Genomic DNA, 23380 nt, shown 5'->3' on the forward strand with positions numbered 1-23380 from the left:
GTGGCCGTCACAACCAGATGAAGGCATCATGAGTGTTGTCATGGCTTCATTACGCGGTCAGAGCGCTTCTCGCGGTTCCCGCACTATGAGCCGAGCTTGCTTGCCCCACCGCCACGCATCACTCAATGTCAATAGAGGGGCAATTTGGTGCGATACTCATCAGGTACCAACCTCACATCTCAAGTTTGCCACTACCTTACCTACGCTTTGACTCTTCTTCCCCTCTATAAGACCTCTGAGCGGCGACATTGAACCCGGCCTTCCTCTTACCTACTCCACTTGACATCCAACTGCAAGGATTTTGAACAACCATTACCAAACCAGAAAGATACCTAGTACCTCCCGAATACACACACACACACACACGCACGCACATACGCACACACACAATGCACATTCTTGTGGTCAACGACGACGGTCCGCCGTCGCCTACCTCGTCCCCTTATGTCCACTCCCTTGTTCGGGAGCTCCAGTCACACGGCCACGTCGTGTCCGTTTGCCTCCCGCACACGCAGCGCTCGTGGATCGGCAAGGCGCATATGATCGGCCAGACAGTCAAGCCACTGTACTATCGCCCACCTCCACCATCGGCGCCCGCCGCAGGCCTGACCGACGACGATGACGGCCGGAACCATCAACAGACCGGAACCGGAAATGGAACTGGCACCGGAACCCAAGAACAGAACGGAAAGGCCCGCCACGGGACAACGCACAGCCGGCCCAGCACACGCCCTGGAACAGAGGAATGGATCCTGGTCGACGGCACACCGGCGTCGTGCGTGCAGATCGGGCTGTACCACTTCTTCCGCGACCGCGGGCCGGTCGACCTGGTGGTGAGCGGGCCCAACTACGGGCGCAACACGACGGCCGTGTTCGCGCTCAGCAGCGGCACGCTGGGCGGCGCGCTCGAGGCCGCCGTGTGCCGGCATCGCGCCGTCGCGCTCAGCTACGCCTTCTTCTCGCGCAACCACGACACGGCCATCATCCAGAAGGCCAGCCGCCAGAGCGTGCGCGTCATCGAGGCCCTGGTGCGCGACTGGCCCGCCGACGGTAGCGTCGATCTGTACAGCGTCAACGTGCCGCTGCTCGAGCGGCTCGAGGAGGGGAAAGTGCTGTTCACCGAGATGCTGCAGAACTACTGGGGCGCGGGCAGCTGTTTCACCGAGGTGGATGGGAGTGTGGATGGCGAGGAGGAGGACGAGGAGAGGATCCGCGAGGCCGAGGGCGACGCCGAGGCGGACGACGCAGGTGTAGCGGCTGCCCAGGGCACGGCGGCGTGCCACACGCACAAGCACTTCAAGTGGTCGCCGCGGTTTACGGATGTCTACCAGAGCGTGGAGGAGGCGCCGCCGGGAAATGATGGGTGGGCGGTGAAGGAGGGGCATACAAGGTGAGTGATGGTTGACTTCATTCCTTGCTGCCGGTGATCCTGGGTTTGATGGGTTGGTGACTGACTCTCTCCGTCTTATGTAGTGTCACGCCGCTCAAGGCCAACTTTTTCCAGACTGCCACACACTTGCACGGCAAAGAGCTGTCATTGTAAGTACCTACTTATGGAGCTCATGGAGCTCATCATCCCCCGTGTTTGCAGCACGCTGTGGCGAAAATCGGACGGACGGCGTGGTATGATCATGGCGCGTTCCGGTTCTCATCAGATAGAACATAGAAGCACACGATCTAGCAATACTAGATGAGGCAGTCCCAGCTGAGGCCCTCCCGTCCGATTTGGGAAAAAATAACCTTTGTCATACTTGGTCCGAGTAGCCAGGCCCTGTTCTTACCATGCTTCTCTCTTCCCAGGGGCCGCCCAACCAGGAGTTCAACCTTCGGAGCTGTGGTCAAGCATTCGGCCTCGACGGTCTCTAAGGAAACCGTTTCTACCGGTGGAACCCGAAATCTGCCTCTCCAGGCGAAGAAGAAACCCCAAGCCTACGCCTTGATCGACTATGACGACGACTATGTGCAGCCCCTGATCCTGTCAGCCATGGAGTCCCTCCTGCCGCCCAAGAGCTACGCCCTGGTCAAGCCGCCGTCGTCTTGGTCTTCTTCGTCTCCGGACATCTCTCTGGCAGACGTTGTCCCCGAGCCCGGCGCCAAGGTCGTTCAGATTATGCCTTACGAGAGCATTGACTTTGACTACGCATCGAGGCACTCCGACACCTGTCTGGTCAACAGCTACGTGATCCGCAAGGCGCTCATCCGGAAGCATTTCCTGTCGGCGACCGTCGACAACTGGGTGGCGAAGCACCCCGATTCGGTCCTCAAGACGCATGTGAAGCGCAGCGAGGCGTTCGAAGTGGACTACGCCGAGTTCTTGGACGACGCGCTAGTCGAGGCATTTGACCTGCGGGAGAGCCTGGAGAGGAACGAGTCCCGCCGGACCGGCAGCCAGGAAAATGACGCCGAGAGCGTGGCGGAGCAAACTGCCGAGGCCACGCCGGCCGCGGAGGAGGAGGATGCCACCGAATGGTGGATCCTCAAGCCCAGCATGAGCGATCGCGGCCAGGGCATCCGGCTGTTCAGCACCATGGAGCAGCTGCAGGGCATCTTTGACGGGTGGGAAGTCGGCAGCGACAACGACGACGACGACAATGACGGTGATGACGATGACGATGACGATGACGATGGCGATGACGACGCCCAAGGTGGCGGAGCCTACAACAACAACAGCAACGGCAACACCGCAGCGGACAAAGACGAACCCATCATGACCTCCCACCTCCGCCACTTCATCGCCCAGCCCTACATCCACCCTCCCCTGCTGCTCCCGGAGTTCCACAACCGCAAGTTCCACATCCGCGTCTACGTCCTCTGCGTCGGCAGCCTGTCCGTCTACGTCTACCGCGACATGCTAGCGCTATTTGCCGCCAAGCCGTACCAACCACCGGGCTCCGGGTCCGTGGACAGCGCCGACATCGACCTGGACGCCCACCTGACTAATACTTGCCTGCAACAAACCTCTTCTCCCTCCTCCTCTTCCTCCTCCTCAGCACCTACAATGTCTACCACAGAGAAAGAAGGAAGCGGCTCAGACTTCGGCTTAGGCTTAGTGCACCGCTTCTCCGCCCTGCCGCTGTCCCGGGAACAGTCCGCCTCCGTCTTCGCCCAGATCTGCGAGGTCACGGGCGAGCTGTTCGAGGCGGCCGCGCGGGCCATGCCCATCCACTTCCAGCCGCTGCCCCAGGCCTTCGAGGTGTACGGCCTCGACTTCCTGGTCGACGACGCCGCCAAGGCCTGGCTGCTGGAGGTGAACGCCTTTCCCGACTTCAAGCAGACCGGCGACGGCCTGGCGGGCGTCGTGGCCGGGTTCTGGAGCGGCGTGGTGAGAAGGGCTGTGAGGCCTTTCGTTCTTGGGAATGCTAGTACTAGTACTAGTACTACTACTGGGGATACGGATAAAGAGGAGGAGGAGGAGGAGGAGGAGGAGGAGGAGGAGGATGATGGGATGGTCTTGGTTAGGGAGGTTGATCTGGGACGGCGGCCGGGGCGTAGGTAATCCCCGGTCGTTCTGACAAGACCAAGTTTGTTACAAACACGGTCATGAGTTACCTACCTAGTTTCTTCTTATTAGTCGATACCACCCCTCTGTGTGGGATGTGTTGTACGGGAACAAAAACGCGTGGCATATGGAACGTTGGTCAGCCACCGTCGTAGTATTGGTAAAAAGAGGCTTAGACGTCTTACTTCCGGAAATGGATGCCAATCTGTTGGATTTTTGCTCAACACAAGGCCCCGACGCTTCCGTGCTTGGTTTTTTGGCGGCACGAAGATGTCTGCATCGTGGAAGCGAGTCTTGAGTTCTCCGTGTCGTGTGTAGCCAAGAATGTTGTTATCAGGGGGAAATCTCGGCGTGGGACGCTCCATGTAGTAGCTAGTGTAGGTAGGATTACTACTCCGAGGCTATCTTTCTTTGACTTGCTTCCAAGTTTGCTACTCTGCTCTTGATCTCAAGGTTGAACTGGTCCGGCGGGTATTGATATTGCAAGTAGTGAAAGGTGACAGTCAGTCTCGTCCTCCTATGGATATCTAGGGAGCAGCAAGTACAAGTACATACAATACTTGCTATAGCGTTACTCATTTTCACCGCCCCCTTTGCCAATCTCTTGGGAAACTGTGCCCAGAACCTCGGCATGACTAGTCTGTCTCAGAGCAATCTATGTACTAGTCTCTTTCCCCAAACAGCACGAATGTAGTAAACCAACAGAGCCGGCCGGTCGATATACACAAGATCAACCAACGAGACAACGCACCCATGCCAACTCACTTTTTGCCATTCTTTCCCACGCTCGCCACGATGCCCCGTGGCGCCAAGATACAGACGTATGTATTGCCCGGGGATCTCTTGGGGCCCGGTGCTCCGCATTGGCTGCTCTTCTGCACCGCCTCGCTCGGCAGCGGGGTGAGAGACTCTCCGTTCCGTTCTTGCCTTGATGAAGAGACTTCTCACGCTGTTATTGAAGAATTGGCTGATGGATAAGAGGGAGTTTTACGTTTATCGCTTGAGTTGGCGGGCCTGGAGTACTACTACGGTACGAGGTTCGGTCTCCTAGGGGACTGGGTCCGGGGAATCGGTAACTATCAATCCAGATTCGAGCGAGACAAAACTTGTGGCTACCGGGGAAGTTGGGCATGCAGTTCAAGTTCTGGCTGTTCCCAGCTCGTCGGGCTTCTCAATAGTTACCGTATTTTACCCTAGAGCACGTGGCCAACTTGCTGCGAAGGCACGCTCTAGCTAGGACCTAATACTTGAAGGCTTGAAGATCGGGTCCTAACACAGATCAGCGGTGTGCCCGAGTTTTTCTTGGGCTCACAGAATGGTTTAAAGTTAGGCACAGGAGACCCTAGCTCTCTGATGGATGTGAGCCGTCCTCTACTTCTCATCAGGAAAACACAAGTTCAGGGCGCGAGGTGATAACAAATGAAAAGAACAGAAAAAGAGAAGAATGGAAATACAAGGTTATGATATTATCCATCTGCACGCTATGTAATTAACCTCCACGAACATCTAAATCCCCCTGGTCGGCGATCTGTGGGAGTACCCAGTCGGCACAACTTTACCGTACTGTAATCCGAGTACACGGTATCATTCATCAGCACTTCAAGTTCAGGGATCCTCGGCATGTTCCGAATCGCATTATGTACATGCTGGTATGTACCTGCCGTGTTGGGAATCATTGGGCGAGGGGGATAGGCAGATCTTGAGATATCGTCAGCGAGATGCTGCGATTTTGTCTGAACAGTACATTTCGTCCTTGTCACAAGGCATCGGCAGCATACACGTGTACTCTGCCTTGACGTGTCGGTAAAAGGCAGAATTGGCTGAGCAGTTCCAAATCCACGGATCTGGTGTGGTTTGCGGCGGGGCATTGTTACCTAGAAAGTCCATACATAACTAGGCTAATTCCGATATACCTTACCATCCAACGTTGGCGACGGCGAGAAGGGAAAAGACGATCTCAGCTCGGAGCAATGGAGGATGGCATGGCGGCCCGCAAGATGACACACGGCAAAATTGACTCATTCCAGGTTGTGTTCGGCAATGTTGAGCCGCTGCGGTTGCCACTCGGCGGTGCCCTTACCGTTCCTGTAGCATAACGTCGACATTTGGCTGCCCGGGATGGCCACGAGCCGACAGCTTCTGCCGTCCGCCGTAGCTGCCACAAGAGCTTCCAGTTTAGTTTACGTGTATCCTTTAGGGCGCCCTGCACCACCATGCCAACGTCATTTGGTGGACGTCACGACGTGTCACAGTCGAAACCCTAGGCCGAGTCCGGAATCACCGAGGAGAGATTAAATGCTGTGTATTAGTATACAATATATCATGTGGTTATTAACTTAGGTACCCAGTATCACCGGACAACACTGAGTTCCACCACACAAAGACGACCGCCGGCTTACCATGGCCTCGGAGATGCAGTGCAGGCGCAACGGCGAATCAGACAACACTATCCCACTTGTAACTCATTAGCTGTCCGTTACCACGTGCCGAAGCTTGACGGTATAAGTGCCGCAGAAGGCTGGCTGCTCCAGAGGCGCTGGTGGTGACGTCTCGTTGCATCTGAAGCTGTTTCTGGAAAGCTGGCTCCCTGTCCAAGGTTAAAAGACTGGCTCTTGGCCAACGTCAAGTGTTTCATGAAAACATCCATTCCTCCCCTCCATCACACTGCACAACAAGACGGCAAAACTAGCCGAAGCAGAAACAGGGCAATGCGCGGCATCACGGTTACCTCCGGACTGAGGGAGTCGAGACCGTTGGCGGCAAAGCGGCGAACTGAAGCGTTTGAAGATGCTGCGCCCCGATTACGCGCCTGATTGTCCCGTCTCCATGCCAGATTCCCGTGCCGTGCTTGGCGGTCAGAAGGCAACAGCGCGCGCATGTCGATGAGCAAAGCATCGGAGGGCCAACGGAATGATATAAAACTCGATGGTGAGGCCTCCTTTGTTAGAGGATTTCGGTGATGCTGCGGCCGGCGCTAGAAAAGACACTCCCTGAGATCGCCGGTTCCCCGGACTGTGGCGCATGCATCTGCCGAACCCGGGCGGAAGGTGCAAGAAATATGATGGTGTAACCACCAAAAATTGGGGGAGAAAGTCTGCCATTGTGCCTGGTTACTCTGCAGAACCCACTCAACCTGATGATGCGGTGGCTTGGTGTTGCTGGACAGAGAGGCATTTGGACTCTGTCGGCGCGTTTCCCCCTTCCCCCATTCTGACTCGGCAATCCCCCTTAAGGCTAGTCGATCTGCCCCACTGAGGTAGTCAGTTAATGTGGAGCACTTGCTGCTGGTGGAGACCTTGGATCTCAAACGCTTTCTGAGGCACATTGACCGACTCAGTGCGCTTCGTAAGGTACAGATTGATGAATATCGGTGTTCTCTGACACTATCATGAATATTATTAGTGTACTTCGTACTATGACAAGAACAACAAGCGCCTTCCCCCAAAGCTGACCGTGCGAACTGAACCAATGTCGGTGTGCGGGTACTGTGCTGGCGCTCAGACAAGAGATCTCTGGCGCCTGCGTCTGAACGGCACAGCAGATAGTACCCTGTGTTACCATGCACCAATCAGGTAACAAACCACGAACGTCACATATTTCCGCATAGAGTCGCCTACTGGGGTCTAAGTAGACAGTACTTATCCATCATGCTACGGTTTGTACCTGTAGCTCCGCCCGAATTGTTCGCGTCACAGTTAGCACTGATACTGTACCACCGTATATATGCGTAGTGGATTGACATCTAGAGACCATATCCGTCGCTCGCAAACATCCATGCATGGCGCTATAGAAGACGATTGCAGTCGACTGCAGAAGGCAGGTGAAGAATGTCCTGCGTATCCGTATCAGAGCTACGATACCAGAGAGGAAGGAAAGGCATGTTGCCGGTACTTGGCACGGGATACGGTATGGTTCTGGAAGGACGGCAGGGGTTGGCAAACCGCATGTTGGACATCGCTTCAATGCTCTGCACAGTCTGCATTCCGATCCAATTGAAATTTACACTTGGCGTAAGTGCACTGCCTCCCTTGGCAATTCTTGGGGGAGCCTAACATCGCTCTGGGAGAGCGAGTGGCCCCCCATCGTCAGTCGGGATATCTCTTTTCTCTGCCATTTCTTTGTTAGGCTTCATCCACCATCAGAAGACGTCACTGACGATGGTGATGCGACTTGCCAGCAAACCTGTCTTTATTAGCGCTGGCCCCTGCACAGCCATTCGAGTCGAATCCTCTGCACTCACCACGTAATTCGCCGACTCCAAAAAGCTGCTTGAGTTTGAGCAATCTCCGCCAGCCCCATCCAAGGAGCAATCCCAACACAGGGCGTACCGTTACCTTACGAGTGCGTTCCTTGCATGCTCCGCTTGCAGTTTCCAAATAACTACCCACAACCCCTGAGCTCGGGGCCGCTGTTCTTTGCGGAGCTCACTTGGAACCACTTGGTTTGTACATCTACGCGGCCACCACTTTTTTACCACAGCGAGACAGGGCAACTCGCTGGACAACAAGCGTGGCTGGACAAGGCAGAACGCGCAGGAAGAACGAGGCCTCTGCGCTTGATCTGCTCACCTGCCCTTTCCCACGTCCACCACCTTCGCCACTCGCGAGGTTTTTCCATACAGCGCGTCTACTGCCCCATTCGCCGCAGAGGCTGAGTCGCGTCGGTGACGACTGCGGCCCGCTCAATCAGCTGCCATGGATGGCGATTCGGCTCCCGCTCGCCGCCCAAGAGCGTATGTATCCCCTTCAGTCCGCGCTGCTGCAGCGCATGCGTCTCTCCTGCTACTGCCATCAATCGAGTCCTGACAATGTCTCGCAGACCTACCATTACCATTGATACGACAGACGTGAGCCAGGACCAGGCCACCGAACCCGGGCCTGACACCGGAGAACGCCCACCTGCCGCGTCCAACCCGCCAGTGGCCGGCGCAAACCCCACCGACGGTGCATCGAGCTCCCACAAGCGCAGTTCCTCCCAACCAAGAGTCGACGCCCAAGCCCCAAGGACCTCCGAGGCGAGGGATAGCCGGCCAACCAGCCCACACAATGTCTCCCACCCTCTGTCGTTTCGGGGAAACGGCCCTACGCAGGGCTTCCTCGCCGTCCCCAACACGGAGCGCTCCCGCCAGAATTCGGTCAATTCGACAGACGATGCCCGCTCTCTCACGTCTTCTCAAGGGGACACCTACGTTGCTGGTTCGTCGTCAGGGGAGAAGGGTAGCCCTCCACTTCGATCGGGGACCGACAAGATCATAAACGACCCAGACGCGCTCAAGCCGGACCAGGGAAGGGAAGACGATTTTAAGGTGGAGGACAACCCGTTCGCGTTCAGCCCCGGCATGCTCGGCAAGATGTTCGACCCCAAGAGCTTGTCGGCCTTCTACAAGTTGGGAGGGCTTGCTGGAATCGAGAAGGGGTTGCGAACCGACCGACACGCGGGTTTGAGCGTCGACGAGGCCGCCCTTCCCGGCTCCGTCTCCTTCGAGGACGCGACGTCGCGCGCCTCACAGAAAGCCCTGACCGAGGGTGTCGGGGCTGGCAGACCGGACAGCCCTCCCGCCGCGTCGGGGAGGAAAGACGCGCCGAACGAGGCTTTCTCCTCGAGAAAACGCGTCTTCCGGGACAACAGGTTACCCGAGAAGAAGGGGAAGAGCCTGCTCCAGCTGATGTGGATCACGTACAACGACAAGGTGCTCATCCTGCTGTCCGCCGCTGCACTCGTCTCGCTCGCCATTGGTCTCTATCAAACGTTCGGTCAGGAACACGACCCCGAGAATCCGGCCGTCGAGTGGGTCGAGGGTGTGGCGATTATCGTGGCCATCGTCATCGTCGTTATGGTCGGGTCTCTCAACGATTACCAGAAGGAGCGCCAGTTCGCCAAGCTGAACAAAAAGAAGCAGGACCGCCTGGTCAAGGCGGTTCGATCCGGAAAGACGGTTGAGATCTCAGTTTTCGACGTCCTGGTCGGTGACGTCCTGAAGCTTGAGCCTGGCGACATGGTCCCTGTCGACGGCATCCTCATCGAGGGCTTCAGCGTCAAGTGCGACGAGAGCCAGGCAACCGGTGAGAGCGATATCATCCGCAAGCGGCCTGCGGACGAGGTCTACGCGGCCATCGAGAACCGCGAGAGTCTCAAGAAGATGGACCCCTTCATCTTGTCCGGTTCCCGCGTCATGGAGGGTGCCGGCAGCTTTCTGGTCACCTCGACGGGCATCCACTCATGCTACGGCAGGACGATGATGGCCCTGAATGAGGATCCCGAAATCACGCCTCTGCAGTCCAAGCTCAACGTCATCGCCGAGTACATCGCTAAGCTTGGTGGCGCCGTGGCGCTGCTGCTGTTCCTCGTCCTCTTCATCATCTTCCTCGTCCGTCTTCCGCGACAGTATGCACCCTTGACGCCGGCTCAGAAAGGACAACACTTTATTGAGATTTTCATCGTCGTGGTTACCATCGTGGTCGTCGCTATTCCCGAGGGGCTCCCGCTCGCTGTTACCCTGGCGCTGGCTTTCGCCACAACCCGCATGCTCAAGGACAACAACCTCGTCCGTCACCTCAAGGCCTGCGAGGTCATGGGCAATGCGACCACGATCTGCTCTGACAAGACGGGCACACTCACCCAGAACAAGATGCAAGTGGTTGCGGGCACCGTCGGTACGACCCATCGGTTTGGTACTACGTCCGCGCCGGACGAAGAACAGGACCCTGCCGAGAGGGAGATCACCATCGCCGAGTTTGTCTCGGCCCTCAGCCCCGAGGTGAAGGAGTTGGTGCTGAAGTCCATCTCGCTCAACTCGACCGCATTCGAGGGCGACAACAACGGGGAGATGACATTCATCGGCTCCAAGACCGAGACGGCGCTGCTCATCCTGGCGCGGCAACACCTAGCGATGGGTCCGGTCAGCGAAGAGCGAGCTAACGCCAAGATCTTGCACCTGATCCCCTTCGACTCCGGCCGCAAGTGCATGGGCGTGGTCGTCCAACTGGAGAACGGCAAGGCGCGGCTCTATGTCAAGGGCGCGTCCGAGATCATGCTGGAGAAGTGCACCCAGATCCTACGCGACCCTTCCACCGGCCTGTCCGCTGCGCCCATGACCGAGGATAACCGCCAAACCATCACGAAGCTGATCGAAACGTACGCTCGGAATTCGCTGCGCACCATCGGCATCATCTACCGGGACTTTGACCGGTGGCCGCCGAGGAACCCTCGTCGCACCGGTGAGAAGGAGGATATTGTCTTTGAAGACATTTGCCGGAATATGGTCTTCGTTGGCATGGTTGGTATCAAGGATCCGCTACGCCCCGGCGTCCCCGAGGCGGTCAGGCTCTGCCAGAACGCCGGTGTTGTGGTTCGTATGGTCACCGGAGATAACAGGATGACGGCCGAGGCGATTGCTCGGGACTGCGGGATCCTCCAGCCCAACAGCATAGTCCTTGAAGGGCCCGAATTCCGCAACATGACCCAGGAGCAGCAGTACGAGATTATCCCCCGCCTGCACGTTTTGGCGCGCTCCAGCCCCGAAGACAAGCGCATTCTGGTCAAGCGCCTCAAGGACAAGGGCGAGACCGTTGCGGTTACCGGAGACGGCACCAACGATGCGCCCGCCCTGAAGATGGCCGACATCGGCTTCTCCATGGGCATTGCCGGCACCGAGGTTGCCAAGGAGGCGTCCGCCATTATCCTGATGGACGACAACTTCAACTCGATCGTCAAGGCGCTGAAATGGGGCCGTGCCGTTAACGATGCGGTCAAGCGCTTCCTCCAGTTCCAGCTCACCGTCAACGTCACCGCCGTGGTTCTCACCTTTGTCTCGGCCGTCCAGAGCGCGGACCAGACCGCTGTCCTGACGGCCGTGCAGCTTCTATGGGTCAACCTCATCATGGACACGCTCGCTGCGCTGGCCCTCGCGACAGACCCGCCGCAGGATAGCGTGCTGAACCGCAAGCCCGAGCGCAAGGGCGCCTCGATCATCTCGACGACCATGTGGAAGATGATTCTCGGCCAGGCCGTGTATCAGTTGCTGATCACCTTCTTGATATACTTCGGTGGCGTCGAGGTCCTTCCGGGTCCCGATGACATGACCGAGGCGCAGATCCACACGTTGGTCTTCAACACATTCGTCTGGATGCAGATCTTCAATCAGTGGAAGTAAGTAGAAGTCCGGAGATCGCTTTATGTGCAGTCCGAGTTTGCTAACGAACGCTGCTATTTAGCAACCGACGCTTGGACAACAACTTCAACATCTTCGAGGGCATGCTCAAGAACCCCTATTTCATTGGCATCAGCGCCATCATGTGCGGAGGCCAAGTCCTGATCGTCATGGTGGGCGGCGACGCATTCCGCATCGCGGACGAGGGCCAGACAGCGGTAATGTGGGGCATCGCCATCGTCCTGGGCGTCCTCTCGATCCCAGTGGGTGTGATCATCCGCCTCATCCCCGACGAGCTCCTCGAGGCCCTGGTTCCAGAGTCGCTCAAGCGCAAGGCCAACTCCAAGGTGCCCGGTGTCACCGTGTCGGGCGACGACGACGAGCGCTTCGCTGCGTATCCCGAGCCGCTCGCCGACGTCAGGGATCAACTCGCCTGGCTCAAGCGCTTCAAGGGTGGCCGCCTCAACAACCTCAAGTTCGCCATGCGCCACCCGCGCGAGACCTTCCTGCCCCGCCGGAGCCCCGCGCCCAGCCGTGAACCCTCGCGGTCGGGTTCGAGCGCGCGCCTGCCGCAGACGCCCACCCGCGAGGACAGCTACGGCTCGGTTGCGCCGACCCCCGACTCGCGGCGGCCCAGCCGGAGCATCCGCTCGCGGTCGAACAGCGCTCTTGGCGCTGCGACGGTCATGACGGGCATCGTGGCCGGCAGCATCGCCGCGGGCTGGTCGCCGATCGACCGCCGGGGCGAGCCCGACTTTGGGCAGTTCCCGCGGCCGAGCCCCGGGCACGAGCAAGAGGCCAACAAGCAGTCCGTCTTTGGCGGCGAGCAGGTCCTGTCAGACGAGCCACAGGAGATGGGCGGTGCTGCCACGCCGGACCCCGTGGTCAACCAGGACGTTCCGATCCTCAGCGTGCCCAAGCCGCCCAAGTCGCCTGCCACCCCTACTGCCGCTGGTGGCCCACCTCCTAAGGCGGACGAGTGAACTAGAGAGCGGCCCGCGCCGAGTCAAACTGTCTATATTGTACCATTAAGGGCTGTACAAAGAAAGCACCAAGGCGAAGTGCGAAGGAATGGGTTACCAGCAAGGGATAGAGCAATCAGAGGTTAGAGGGAACTGTTGAGTAATGGGTTTGGGTGTGATACAAAACAAGGGAGTTCATGGCGTCGTACAGGGCGTTTTGTGTGCTTGTTTGTCTGTCTTGTGGGCGGGTTCAGGGGTTCCGCATCTGGGCGAAGATATTGTAGATGGGGCAATATTACCCAGCAAGAGCGTGGCGTTTCATTCGTTTCATTCGACGTACTCCGCGCGGTCGGCTTACTTTCGCTACGAGAGCCAGTTTTCCTTTTATATCGCTTTTTATTCAGTATCGGGTTTGCTTCCCGGACTTATCAGTTACTAGATACCTCGTTAGTTATAGTCACGAATACACTTTAGAGCCATATGGCATGAATTGGCATGCAGCGTGTTTTCTTCTGACAAGATAGTTCGTAATGGATTTGTGTGTTCTGGTGTCGAGACCTTCCCTTACTGGGCTGGGCGTCAATAGTTTATTACCTGGTAGTATATGACCAGGCGGGATGAGAACAAAACTGGCCATCCACAGTGTGTATTCACCGGGGGACAAATGCAGAAGGCAGCTCACCACATTTCCCAACACTCAGGATACAACCAAGCAACATCAGATGTGGTCTTCATGTACAGAACTCTACATTTACTGTATTTGTATCGCATGCCACCTGGTCATTCCGAGATCATCAGAGTCCCCATTATAGTAAGCCAGCAAAAAAAAAAAAAAAAAAAAAAAAAAAAAAAAAAAAAAAAAAAAAAAAAAAAAAAAGAGGAAGAAAAGGAAGATCACAGCACCTGTCTCCGTAGGCGCCCATACACCGTTACTCCATGCAAGACATCTAGACCTAAGGCGAAATGGGAACTCTCCCAGGAGGGAACACTGTGCAACGAGCATAGATCTACAACTGCCAAGCGCGACTCGTCTGCCTGCTTGTGTAGTAGTCAACCAGTTACTAGAGCAAGCCCAATGGCTGGGCCGGCAGCAACCCCCCTGAGTCTGTTGTGTGTATTTTCACCCGAGGGCGAAGTTGAGCCCACCCCCTGCCTGGTGAGAAGGGAAGGGAAAAAGGGGGAGGAAGAAGAGAGGATGAGAAGACAAGCGGGGGTATCATGTATGTGTCTCAGGGTGAGGGGTGAAGAAGAGCAACAGGAAATAAGAGAACAAATGCCGAGTAAAGTCAAACAGCAACAAGCAGCAAATAGATCAAAGCAAAAGCAAGCCACAACAGAACGCCGTCGCTGCTGTCAGACGCCCTGCTCCTTCTTCACTTTCCTTTCCTTCTTTATCTCCTTCTCTTGTGCCTTCCCATCGGTCGTAGCTCCGGCCTCAGCCTCCTCAACCTTCACCACGGGCTTGACCTGCGTGAAGATGTGCCGGCTCGGGAACCCGGCGGCGAGGGTCGTCTCCACCACCTGACCCTCGGGTACCATCTCGTGCTTCAGCTCCCAGCCGGCCCTGCGGCACAACTCCGCCACGACGACGTCACAGTCACCCAGCAAGTCGATGTCGAAGTTGACGTGCGAGACGGGCGTGCGGCTGATGTAGATCTGCGGGATGTGCGGCGGGAGGAAGGGGACGACCTCGCTGACGGGCGCCACCTTTAGGCTGGTGCCGATGACGATGACCAGGTCGACGCGGTCGCGGTCGTGCTCGGTCAGGCGGCGCGAGAACTCGTCCGGCAGCGCCTCGCCGAAGAAGGTGATGTCGGGCTTCATGACGCCGCAGGACCAGTTGACGGGCGCGCCGCCATGGTCGAACTCTGAGTCCGAGTTGCTGTCGTACTCGCCCGGCCGCCGCCGCGCCTTCTTCTCGGTGCCGTCCTTGTTGAGCTTGCGCTTGCGGCTGTTGCTGTTGCCGTTGCCACCCTTGCCGCGGCTGCTGTTGGCCGTGGTGCGGCTGCCCTGCGCGCACTTGCGGCAGCGCGGGATCTCACCGGCCTTGATCTCGGGGAAGAGCGTCTCGCCGGGCACGCGGTGGCCGCACTTCACGCACGACGCGGTGGCGAAGGAGCCGTGGCACTGGATCAGCTTGTCCGGACGGATGCCGGCCTTGGCTTCCAGGTTGTCGATGTTTTGCGAGTAGTTGGTCAGCAGCTTGCCCTTCTCCTGGAGGAGCGCGATGAAGGCGTGCGTGGGCGAGAAGCGCTCGTGGTCCGGCAGGATGTCGCGCGCGACCGAGTAGAAGATGGTGGGATCCTGGCGGAAGACGGTGATGTCGAAGACCTCCTGCGGGTCGTTGAGCCCAAGATGCTCCAGCTTGGAGTAGAGACCCGTGCCCTTGGACCGGAAATCCGGGATGCCGAGCGACGTGGAAATGCCGGCGCCCGTCAGGACGATGATGTTCTTGGACTTCTTGAGAAGGCCGACGGCATCATCGATGGTGTTGTACTTGACCAGCTTGGCCCGCTTGGATAGCTCGCGGCTCAACGCGAGACTCAACAGCGAGTAGTAATCCTCGTCCTCGGCGCCCTCCAGGAAGGCAGGCGGACGGATGCCAAACGCGGTGAGTAGCTTCTTGGCCGTGATGCGCTTGGCATATATGGTCCTCTCGCAGAATATGGTGGGCCCAACATCACGCAGTAGCCGGCGGTATTCAACCGCCTCTTCTGGCGTGCAAGCATCGGGGTCTGCAGGTTGTGTTAATGATGGGTTGATGACAAGACAGAAAGATGCAGCGTTGCTTCATTTCCCCTTTTATCTTTTTCTTTTTCTACTGTTGGCTCTCACTCCTTCAGGGTCTTGTCTTTTTTTCTTTTCTTCGAGTGCTTCTTCCCCCATGCCCTTTCTCTCTCCCTCGCTCTCTCTCTCTCCTTTTCCGCAACGGAAAGTGTTATTAAGAAACGTGGAAACTCACCCTCAGTAAAGAAGCGATCCTCGGCGATCTCCTCAAAGCAATCCCGCAAGAGAGACTCGGTTTCCCACGACTCGTTGAGGTCATTGACGCGCTGTTCGAGTTCGGCCAGGCCCGAGTTGGGGGCACCATTGGGCTTGGCATCGCCGAAGTCTGTCAGATCCTTGAAGGCTTGCTTCTCGTCATAGTTGACCTCGTTCTTGACGCGAGTGCTGGGTTTCCTGGTGGTGGAAGTGCCGTTGGTTGAGCCGGTCTTGCTCGCGCCGCGACGCGATGAGTCCATTTGTTACGTGGTGTGATGGTACGATGTGTCTTGTGTGCAGTGTGTTGTGACAGAACCACTTCGCCGACAGGGATGAAGACCAGGGAACAGCGAGACGACTCGCGAAGGAAGAAAAGTAGAGAGCAACAAAGGTAGGTAAAGCAACAACACGCAGACAGCCCGGGATGTGTACGGGCAAGCGAGGTTTGTCGTGATCTGTAAAGAACAGGCTGCCTGGCGTTGGGAGATTATTAAATCAGGAGGAAAGAGCTGGGGAGCGATCGATCCGAGTTGATGTGGGCTTGGCAGAGAATGGCTTGGATGAGTGCTGTGGAAGAGAGAGCCTACACTTGACACTTGACTCGAGCTCACGCAAAAGTCTATACTGACCAGAATGACACTGCACCGCTGACTCGCTAAACTGAGACTTTGCACGCTGGTTAGGCAGAAATATCCGAAAGGCACGAATTGCAAGGTCATAAGTACTAGGCCTTAAGAGCACCGATCAAGCTGTTGCACACAGTACCAAAGGCAAAGTGTCAGTAACTCGGCGAGCACTTGAGCATTGCAGCCAGCATTTTCCCCTGAACACTTTCAGTGGTTACTAGTAAAGTGGTAAACCCGGACACCTACCTATCTAAACAGATCACATCGCCACCTATTTGTGGTGAGACAACGGTGAAGGCGGTTAGCGTTGGTCGGTGCCCCGGCGAGTACTCGAAAGTCGAAACCCCTCAAATACCTAACCTGTTAACGGCTCACAGCCGACCGACAACTTGATGAGAGATCCGTTGCCCTGCACGACATAAACCGGGCATGGTATTTACCTGGTAGTTACTCGGTACCTACTTATATTGATGAGCAATAAAGAGATCCAAAGCTGTTACCTATGAGCAAAACGGCTCTTGGAGAGTGTCAAGTGCTCGAGGTAAGGTAGACATGGGCACTGAATATACTCCGTACGGATACTGTTGCAGACACCACTTGGGGTTCCGAGCGTTTTTCAACCGATGGCCCCTCTGTGTCCTTGCCGCCGCCACCAAGCGACGCATGAGCATGTTGCTTCTCAACGGCAACCCCTGGCCTCGTTTCAGTCAGTACTTGCAACGTAAGTGGTGGCAAGCCTCAATATATTGCGTCTTTCCCCAGTAAGCTAGCACATACGACCATACCTGGTAGAAAATACGGGATCCCGTCCGCTCTCCCTTAGTCAAGCTACCAAGGGCCGAACCAGTACTCAGGTGGGTGACCACTGGGGAATCCTCGGTGTTGTATGTTTTTGTCGATTTTTTGACCTGTCCTTGGCCTCCCTTGCCATTTTGCTTCTAATGCGTAGAGACGGGAGCCTATTCCAAGGAGGTACGGTAGGTATTCTGTAGAGAGCAAGGGGTGAGTTTTTCTGCCACGAACCGAACGGAAATCCTCACCAAGGACACAGACGCTTTTCCCTCTATAGGTGGATAAGGAATGCCCGTAACCGACGACGTCCAAGACTTCAACGGAGTGCCACCGGATGCCTTTCTTTATGCTACGAACTAAGCTTAAGATGTACCGTTACGTACCTAGGCCTGTAGATGGTAGCGGCGTGGTAAATGTAAGCTACCGATGCTCGCAGCGTCGGAGGTTGTACTGGCAAACGACTTCTATATCTTCCACGAGATTTCGGCGTGTAAAGCCAATGTTGCGGCGAGCGCAAAACACATAGTTTCATAGCCGGTGTTGGGAATCACTAGGGGTTACCGCTATATAGCGCAGCTTCTGGTTGCAGCCAGGACCTGCCACCGGGAGGCTAGATGTTTCTCTTCGTAGCGACAAAGCGCAATACATAAATCTACGGCTAAAGGAAAACTGAGGTGGTGTCTATCATCTTAGCTCTGTCCACAGTGTTGAGGGGGCTTCTGCGAGGGTAGACTCCATAACATAGTGACTCAGAAGATTCCCCCCTAACGATCGAGGAACAAACATATGCCAGTGGTTGTGGCCCGTGCCGGCGGCGTGTTTGCTGAACAAGATAATCGATCAGCTAAGAACAGCTAAATAAGAATCAGAAGTTCATAACCTGCTTATTTCAACGCATCTAGGTAGCTCAGGTATTCCAAATCCGGTGCCTCTAACTGCTGCATGTACAATACAATACCAGAAGCTCGAACCTGACTGGAAGAGGATAAATCATCAGTCCATAACCAACGTAACTGCCTTCAGATGCCGGCAGTGGCCTGTTCCCGAACATCATCCAAGCGTCAGTTGTAAGCCCCCATCAACCGTGTAGCCGTGGAATTGTGGCAGTTGGACTTCCAACAATAAGTACCCACCACTTCCGCTTGCATTTACAGAATTGTGTTTGGTCTCCTCCGGGGTACTGAGCCTGATCTACATAATGTACTATTCAACTCGATGCTCAGACCACGGTAACCAGCCAACTACCAGTGTCTACGTCTCACCTATCTCCGGCAAATCATCCGAATGTGCTCTTTTTGTAGCCCCTCATATCATCGAATGTTTGATTCTCAAGGCTCAGTGTTTCTGCCAACCACGCATCTACCGAGATGGAACGGCGCTGACTTCCCACCGCATCGTGTAACCCGCAGCATCCTTTGTCGTTGCATGGCCGCATGCCTGTTCCGGCTCGCAAGGCTCTCGTAGCGCGCTCCTCCATAGATTGGGAACCAGATACCTATATAAGCGGAGCACGCTTGTTGTTGGTAGCCTTCGCTGTGTCAGTTCCTTCTTCAAACTAACGCTGAAGAGCTCCCACAACCCGCTCGTTCCATTTAATTGAAAACCCTGAGACAACCAGCCATGGCCGTGGCACTCTTGCCGTACTCGCCCCAGCACTACAACTCCCTTCCCCCCGTTCTGGAGGCTGGCCGCAATGCGGAACCCTCCGGGGCGATAGCCGCTCTGTGGTCCATCGTTGGCAACCTCTTTGTCACCCATTTCCGAACTCCAATTCCACGCGACAGGCACTGTGGGATGCCGTCGGCGTCGTGGGACCTCAATGCCTGCGAGACCCGGCCATCTCCGAGCCGGATGCTGTCGTCGATACCGACGGTAGAGATAGCTCGCCCGAGAACATCACCTGGGCCCGTCTACCATCATCCACTGTTCCCGTGGTACATGCAGATTTCTCCGCGACGACGACCGTGAGTGAACTATCTACGATGCTTTGTTTGCTTGGCCCACCAGCCAGCAGAGGTCCTCGCTGACAAAAGCGCATAAGTGGGCAAAGCGCTTTCGGCGCTGACGGCCACTTACACACCACCATCGACTTCACCCAGCTGGCCCGCTCCGAGCAGCTTGGAGGAAAAGGGCTGTGCAACCCGGGTCCGCATCCGCAGCGATCCACACAAGCGTCTGTTCATGTTCAAGTGCATCATCGACTTCCGCACGTTCCTTGCTCAGGGCCGCCGCGGCGCAATACCGAAGAGGAGGTGGCCGACGGCAGCTGGCACCGATGGAACGTGTTCCCCCCTCTGGAGGGCGGAATACCCGCTTGCGCTCGAGTTGACAGAGGTGTTTAGCCTGGGCCGGGTCCATGTGGATGCTCCTGTCCTCCGACAGCCCGCCATGGACTTCGACGAGATCGAGCACCCCAACGATCTCACCCCTGATTGGGACGGTGCCGAGGATATTCCGGAGTCGTGGAGGCAGATGGTGGATCGTTGTATGGCAGACGATCCGAACGAACGGCTCGACGTGATGGAGGTGCTGCGCGTCTGGGAGAAGGCGTGGGAGGATCAACTGCCAGACAGGACACGGGAGTGAATTAGGACAGTTCTCTCCAAAGCGCCAGACGCAATCACCGCACCACTTCTTATGATAGGGGGAAGCTTGTACCTGGACTTGCCACGGATCCCACATTCTGGCAGCAGCCTGAATGCACTTTCGTCACAATCCAACTCATCCAACGCAGGTTGGTAAGAGTCCCGCGAAGTCGTTCGTGCTGAGTATAAACAGATCCATTCATAAGTTCCTCGTCCCACGCCCCGCTTTGCACATGCACCAACCAAACCCACATGTCTAGATAGTAATACAGACCTCAAGCGCGCGCTTGCTTCGGAAGACTTCGGAAAGACACATCCCAAAGGGGCGCTCTTTCTTTGGTCTCTCTATAAGAGACTCTCATACTTATCCAACCCTGTCTTCTGGTTTTGGCTCTGGCCCTGCCCCAGCTGCTGGCCCATCCCCCCCATGCCCATCATGCTATTCATACTCGTACCATTACCCACGCTCGTGCTCGTGCTCATGGGCTTCATCGCCGCCATTCCCATTCCCATCCCCATCCCCATCCCCGTGCCGGACGCGGGATTTGACCCAATCGCAGCCAGGCTGCTAAGGCTATTCATGCCACTCATACTGTTCATGGCGCCTAGCCCGCCAAACGCAGGCGTCGATGTTGTTGTCGAGATGGGCGGTCGCTGGGTTTGTGTTTGTGTACCCGGGGGAGGCGCAAGACTAAAGCTGGATAGACTTGAGGAAGCACCGGTACCGCCACTGGCACCGGGTGGAGGCGGGAGCGAGAAGGAAGTAGCGCGGTGCTGGGCTTGCTGTTGCTGGCCGAGGGAAAGAGAGCCGACGGCGGCTGTTGGTGGTTGCTGAGCAGCAGGCGGTGACGACCACAGAGTATTGCTGCTGCTGCTGATCGGTGCTGTTGCTGCTGCAGCGCCCCAGTTGATAGATGTGGTCTGCTGCGTCGATGGCGTCTGTGATATGCTGCTAGTTGCTTTTGTGGTGGGCTGCAGCGGCTGCGAGAACTGCGTAACGGTGGGAGTGATGGGCTGGAAGCTGCCGAGGTCGGGCGTGACTGTCCTGAAGCTAGGTTGCTGGGCTTTGACGGCGCCTAATTGGTTGGAGGAGGCCGTCGCCGGGGCTGCGGGAGGACTTGACCAGGAGAAGGTCGCTGTCGGTGTGGATTTTCTAGTGCTTGAAGGAGAGGCGAGCGTCGTGCTAGAGGCCATCGTGTCCCACCCTAGCTCAAGCGGGTTAGCAGAGGCAGCGCCCGACTCTCCCTTGACAAGCTGTTCAAAGTCCGTCTCGGTCGTCCCGTTCGCATCGAGAGACGAGCCAGCGACGGGACCAAAGGACATGAAGTCGTCTTTCACGGCGGATGCGCTGGTATTGCTGCCAGCTAGCTCTTGCAGTTTTCTTGTTTGCTCCTCCTCAACCCTGCCTGATAGTGTCTTGATGAGCTCCATGAAGGCTTGGAACTGCTTGAGGTCTAGGAGCGGGCCTAGGCTCATGCTCCAGAGAACAGGGAGGATATCCATGGCGACAAACTCGGCATCCGCCACCTTGCCGATAACCCGGAGCACCCCGAGCGCCGCCATCATAACGGCAGGCTCCTTGGTTTTTATCGCTTTGATCAAGGGCACGATCTTCTCTTGCATGGTGTACTTGTCGAGGGCGCTGGATGAGGTCGCTTTCTTCTTCTGAGGAGCGAGCCCATCTAGCCCGTCGTCACCGGCTGGGTCGTTGGAACCACCGCAGAGCGTGACGAAGGCTTGGAGACCCCTGACCTTTATCGCGAGGCTGTTTGTCCTGCTGAAAATAGTCGCGATGACCGGAAATAGCTCATTCTTGATGGTGCTAAAGTCTAGCTGGGGCAATACGGATGGAAGACTCCGCAGCGCTGCGTCCACGAGCGACGGTGTTGGGGACTCCAGAGCATTGAAGATTATGGGCAGAATATCTGAGAACAGCGTTAGCCTTTCCTTCCAACACGTAAAGTATGTCACGGCTGTATCCAAACTTACCATCTTTGAACTCCTTGCCCGCGCAGTTGTCCCCAATGATAGGAAGATGATCAATGACGACCATCAGGCCGGCGTCACGGGCAGGGTCCCTCTCTTGGGCCTGCTTGACGTTGGTGACAAATAACTCCTTTAGGCTGGGCCGCACTCTGTCGGTGAACGCTCTCCTTCCCGACGGCAGGAGCTCAATGATCTTGAAGACGTTGTGGAGGATCAACGAGATGAGCTCCTTGTCCTTCAGCTCCTCAAGCAGGGCGGGCAGCAGCTTCCTCTCCATGACGGACTTGGGAAAAGACGGTAGCACCTTGACCAGACCCCTGAGAAACTGAGACTTCTCATTCGGCGTCTTGGCAGGGAAGGTGTCGAGGAAGCGGATGGTCGATATCAGGATGTTGTTAAAGAACTCGCTCTGCTGAAACTCGGTCGCCGTCATCCGCTGAGCCGGCCTACGCGTGATAAGCCTTGGGAGCACATGGTTTGTGAGTTCTTTGGGCAAGGGACGGGAAGAGAGGAAGTTATTGGTCGAGCTCGGGATGCTCTGCGAGGACTGGAAGAGGCGCTGGTAGGCAGACAGGCTGCCGTTGCACGATAGCGGTGACTTGTGGGGGGAGTTGTATAGTGATATGATCAATATACCCAAGCTAAACATGTCGGCAGACGCCGTCAGGTTGTTGTCGATAACAAAGTCGGGGGATGTATAGTCGATATTCAACTGCACGGTCCGCGGCAGGCTAGGAGTGTGTCGAAGCACCTCCCGCAGATTGATAGGCTGGACGGAGCTCTGGGAAGTCGATGACTCCAAGGGGCTGCAGAATGAAAGTCCGCTCAGCTTCCAGTCCGACTATTCTAGGTTAGCTCGGTGATCCTAGATATCACAGCAACAGGTTTGGGGGCTTGCCTTGGCGTTGATCAGAACGGCATCTGGAGTCAAGTTTCCATGGACCAGACTAGCGTTATCATGTAGGAATTCCAGCGCTTTGCTAATTTGCAGCAAGCCCTTCTGTATCTCCAGCTCGTCAATCTCGATCTCCCGCCTCCTGCGACGGCCATCGTCGTCCTCGGTCACATATCGACTTGCCCGGCCCCCAACACCTCCGCCCCTTTCCTGGTCGTCCTTCTCCTGCAGGAGTCCTGAGAGTGAAGCTGTTACAGCCTCAGCCACAAACTGCAGTCCGCCGCCGCGAGTCTCCTCGACCGGCTCAACCACTTCCAAGATCCCGGGGTGTCGCAGCTTCGCAATGGCCGATGCCTCCTTCTTCAGCCGCTCGACCACCGCATCGGCCGCCCTTTTGAACTCTGCGACCTCTGCGCGGCTTAGCCCGCTGCGGTGGGCATCGAGCGACTTCTTGTCGAAGACGAAGACGGAGCACTCCTTCCCGGTTTTCTTGTTCTTGGCCGGGTAGATCTTCCACGGGCCGGCGGTTGAGGTGAGATGCGACGAGATGGTGTAGTTGGAAGAGATGTTTGTCGACGAAATCGACTTCAACGCGTTGGCGAACATGGCGGGCCTCGCGTCACCTGGTTATCATGGCATTCTTTCGTTGGTTCGGTATCGAGTCGCTGACTGCGATCGTCGCTAGTGCGGGTTGCTGCTCGGAATGATCGGACTAACGCTCCCGCACTCTAGGCCTGTAGGGTCTAACGTGGTGGATTGCGTACGAAGTGGCATTTGGAGGCCAATGCCTTCGATCGCGTGTGATGTGGCCGGGGTGCTAGTAAGCTTGGTAGAAGCTGGAACTAACTTTGGAGCTGCGCAACTCGAGCCCAATTCATCAGGTGGGGACTGCGGACCCCTGTTC

At 56.6% G+C, this 23380-nt stretch overlaps 6 protein-coding genes across 6 annotated transcripts; 4 read left to right on the top strand and 2 right to left on the bottom strand.

Moving 5' to 3' along the window:
• The first annotated feature begins 155 nt into the window (after positions 1 to 155).
• Positions 156 to 3723, top strand: B0T15DRAFT_539843 (uncharacterized protein). Its single transcript, XM_062869759.1, has 3 exons — positions 156 to 1390; positions 1474 to 1539; positions 1801 to 3723. Exons 1-3 carry the CDS (start codon positions 390 to 392, stop codon positions 3494 to 3496), a joined length of 2763 nt encoding a protein of 920 aa, XP_062719105.1. The 5' UTR covers positions 156 to 389; the 3' UTR covers positions 3497 to 3723.
• A 4186-nt stretch (positions 3724 to 7909) lies between these two features.
• Positions 7910 to 12763, top strand: B0T15DRAFT_271176 (uncharacterized protein). The gene is made up of 3 exons (XM_062863459.1): positions 7910 to 8231; positions 8318 to 11647; positions 11713 to 12763. The coding sequence occupies exons 1-3, from the start codon at positions 8194 to 8196 to the stop codon at positions 12629 to 12631; spliced, it is 4287 nt and encodes a 1428-aa protein (XP_062719106.1). The 5' UTR covers positions 7910 to 8193; the 3' UTR covers positions 12632 to 12763.
• A 1200-nt stretch (positions 12764 to 13963) lies between these two features.
• On the bottom strand, positions 13964 to 15852 carry B0T15DRAFT_401292 (SIR2-like protein; the record flags this gene model as incomplete). The annotated part of the gene is made up of 2 exons (XM_062865101.1): positions 13964 to 15345; positions 15573 to 15852. The coding sequence occupies 2 exons, from the start codon at positions 15850 to 15852 to the stop codon at positions 13964 to 13966; spliced, it is 1662 nt and encodes a 553-aa protein (XP_062719107.1).
• A 918-nt stretch (positions 15853 to 16770) lies between these two features.
• Positions 16771 to 17544, top strand: B0T15DRAFT_513522 (uncharacterized protein; the record flags this gene model as incomplete). Its single annotated transcript, XM_062868044.1, has 5 exons — positions 16771 to 16939; positions 17011 to 17102; positions 17168 to 17195; positions 17406 to 17425; positions 17455 to 17544. The coding sequence occupies 5 exons, from the start codon at positions 16771 to 16773 to the stop codon at positions 17542 to 17544; spliced, it is 399 nt and encodes a 132-aa protein (XP_062719108.1).
• Positions 17545 to 18630: 1086 nt separating this feature from the next.
• Positions 18631 to 20182, top strand: B0T15DRAFT_504566 (uncharacterized protein; the record flags this gene model as incomplete). Its single annotated transcript, XM_062867501.1, has 4 exons — positions 18631 to 18744; positions 18795 to 18978; positions 19052 to 19572; positions 19669 to 20182. The coding sequence occupies 4 exons, from the start codon at positions 18631 to 18633 to the stop codon at positions 19750 to 19752; spliced, it is 903 nt and encodes a 300-aa protein (XP_062719109.1). The 3' UTR covers positions 19753 to 20182.
• B0T15DRAFT_486785 (kinase-like domain-containing protein) lies at positions 19941 to 23082 on the bottom strand (the record flags this gene model as incomplete). Its single annotated transcript, XM_062866385.1, has 3 exons — positions 19941 to 21520; positions 21585 to 22422; positions 22480 to 23082. 3 exons carry the CDS (start codon positions 23080 to 23082, stop codon positions 19941 to 19943), a joined length of 3021 nt encoding a protein of 1006 aa, XP_062719110.1.
• Positions 23083 to 23380: the final 298 nt, after the last annotated feature.

Source organism: Chaetomium strumarium, assembly GCF_033439665.1.
Source record: "Chaetomium strumarium strain CBS 333.67 chromosome Unknown B0T15scaffold_6, whole genome shotgun sequence".
Classification (NCBI taxonomy): Eukaryota; Fungi; Ascomycota; class Sordariomycetes; order Sordariales; family Chaetomiaceae; genus Chaetomium; species Chaetomium strumarium.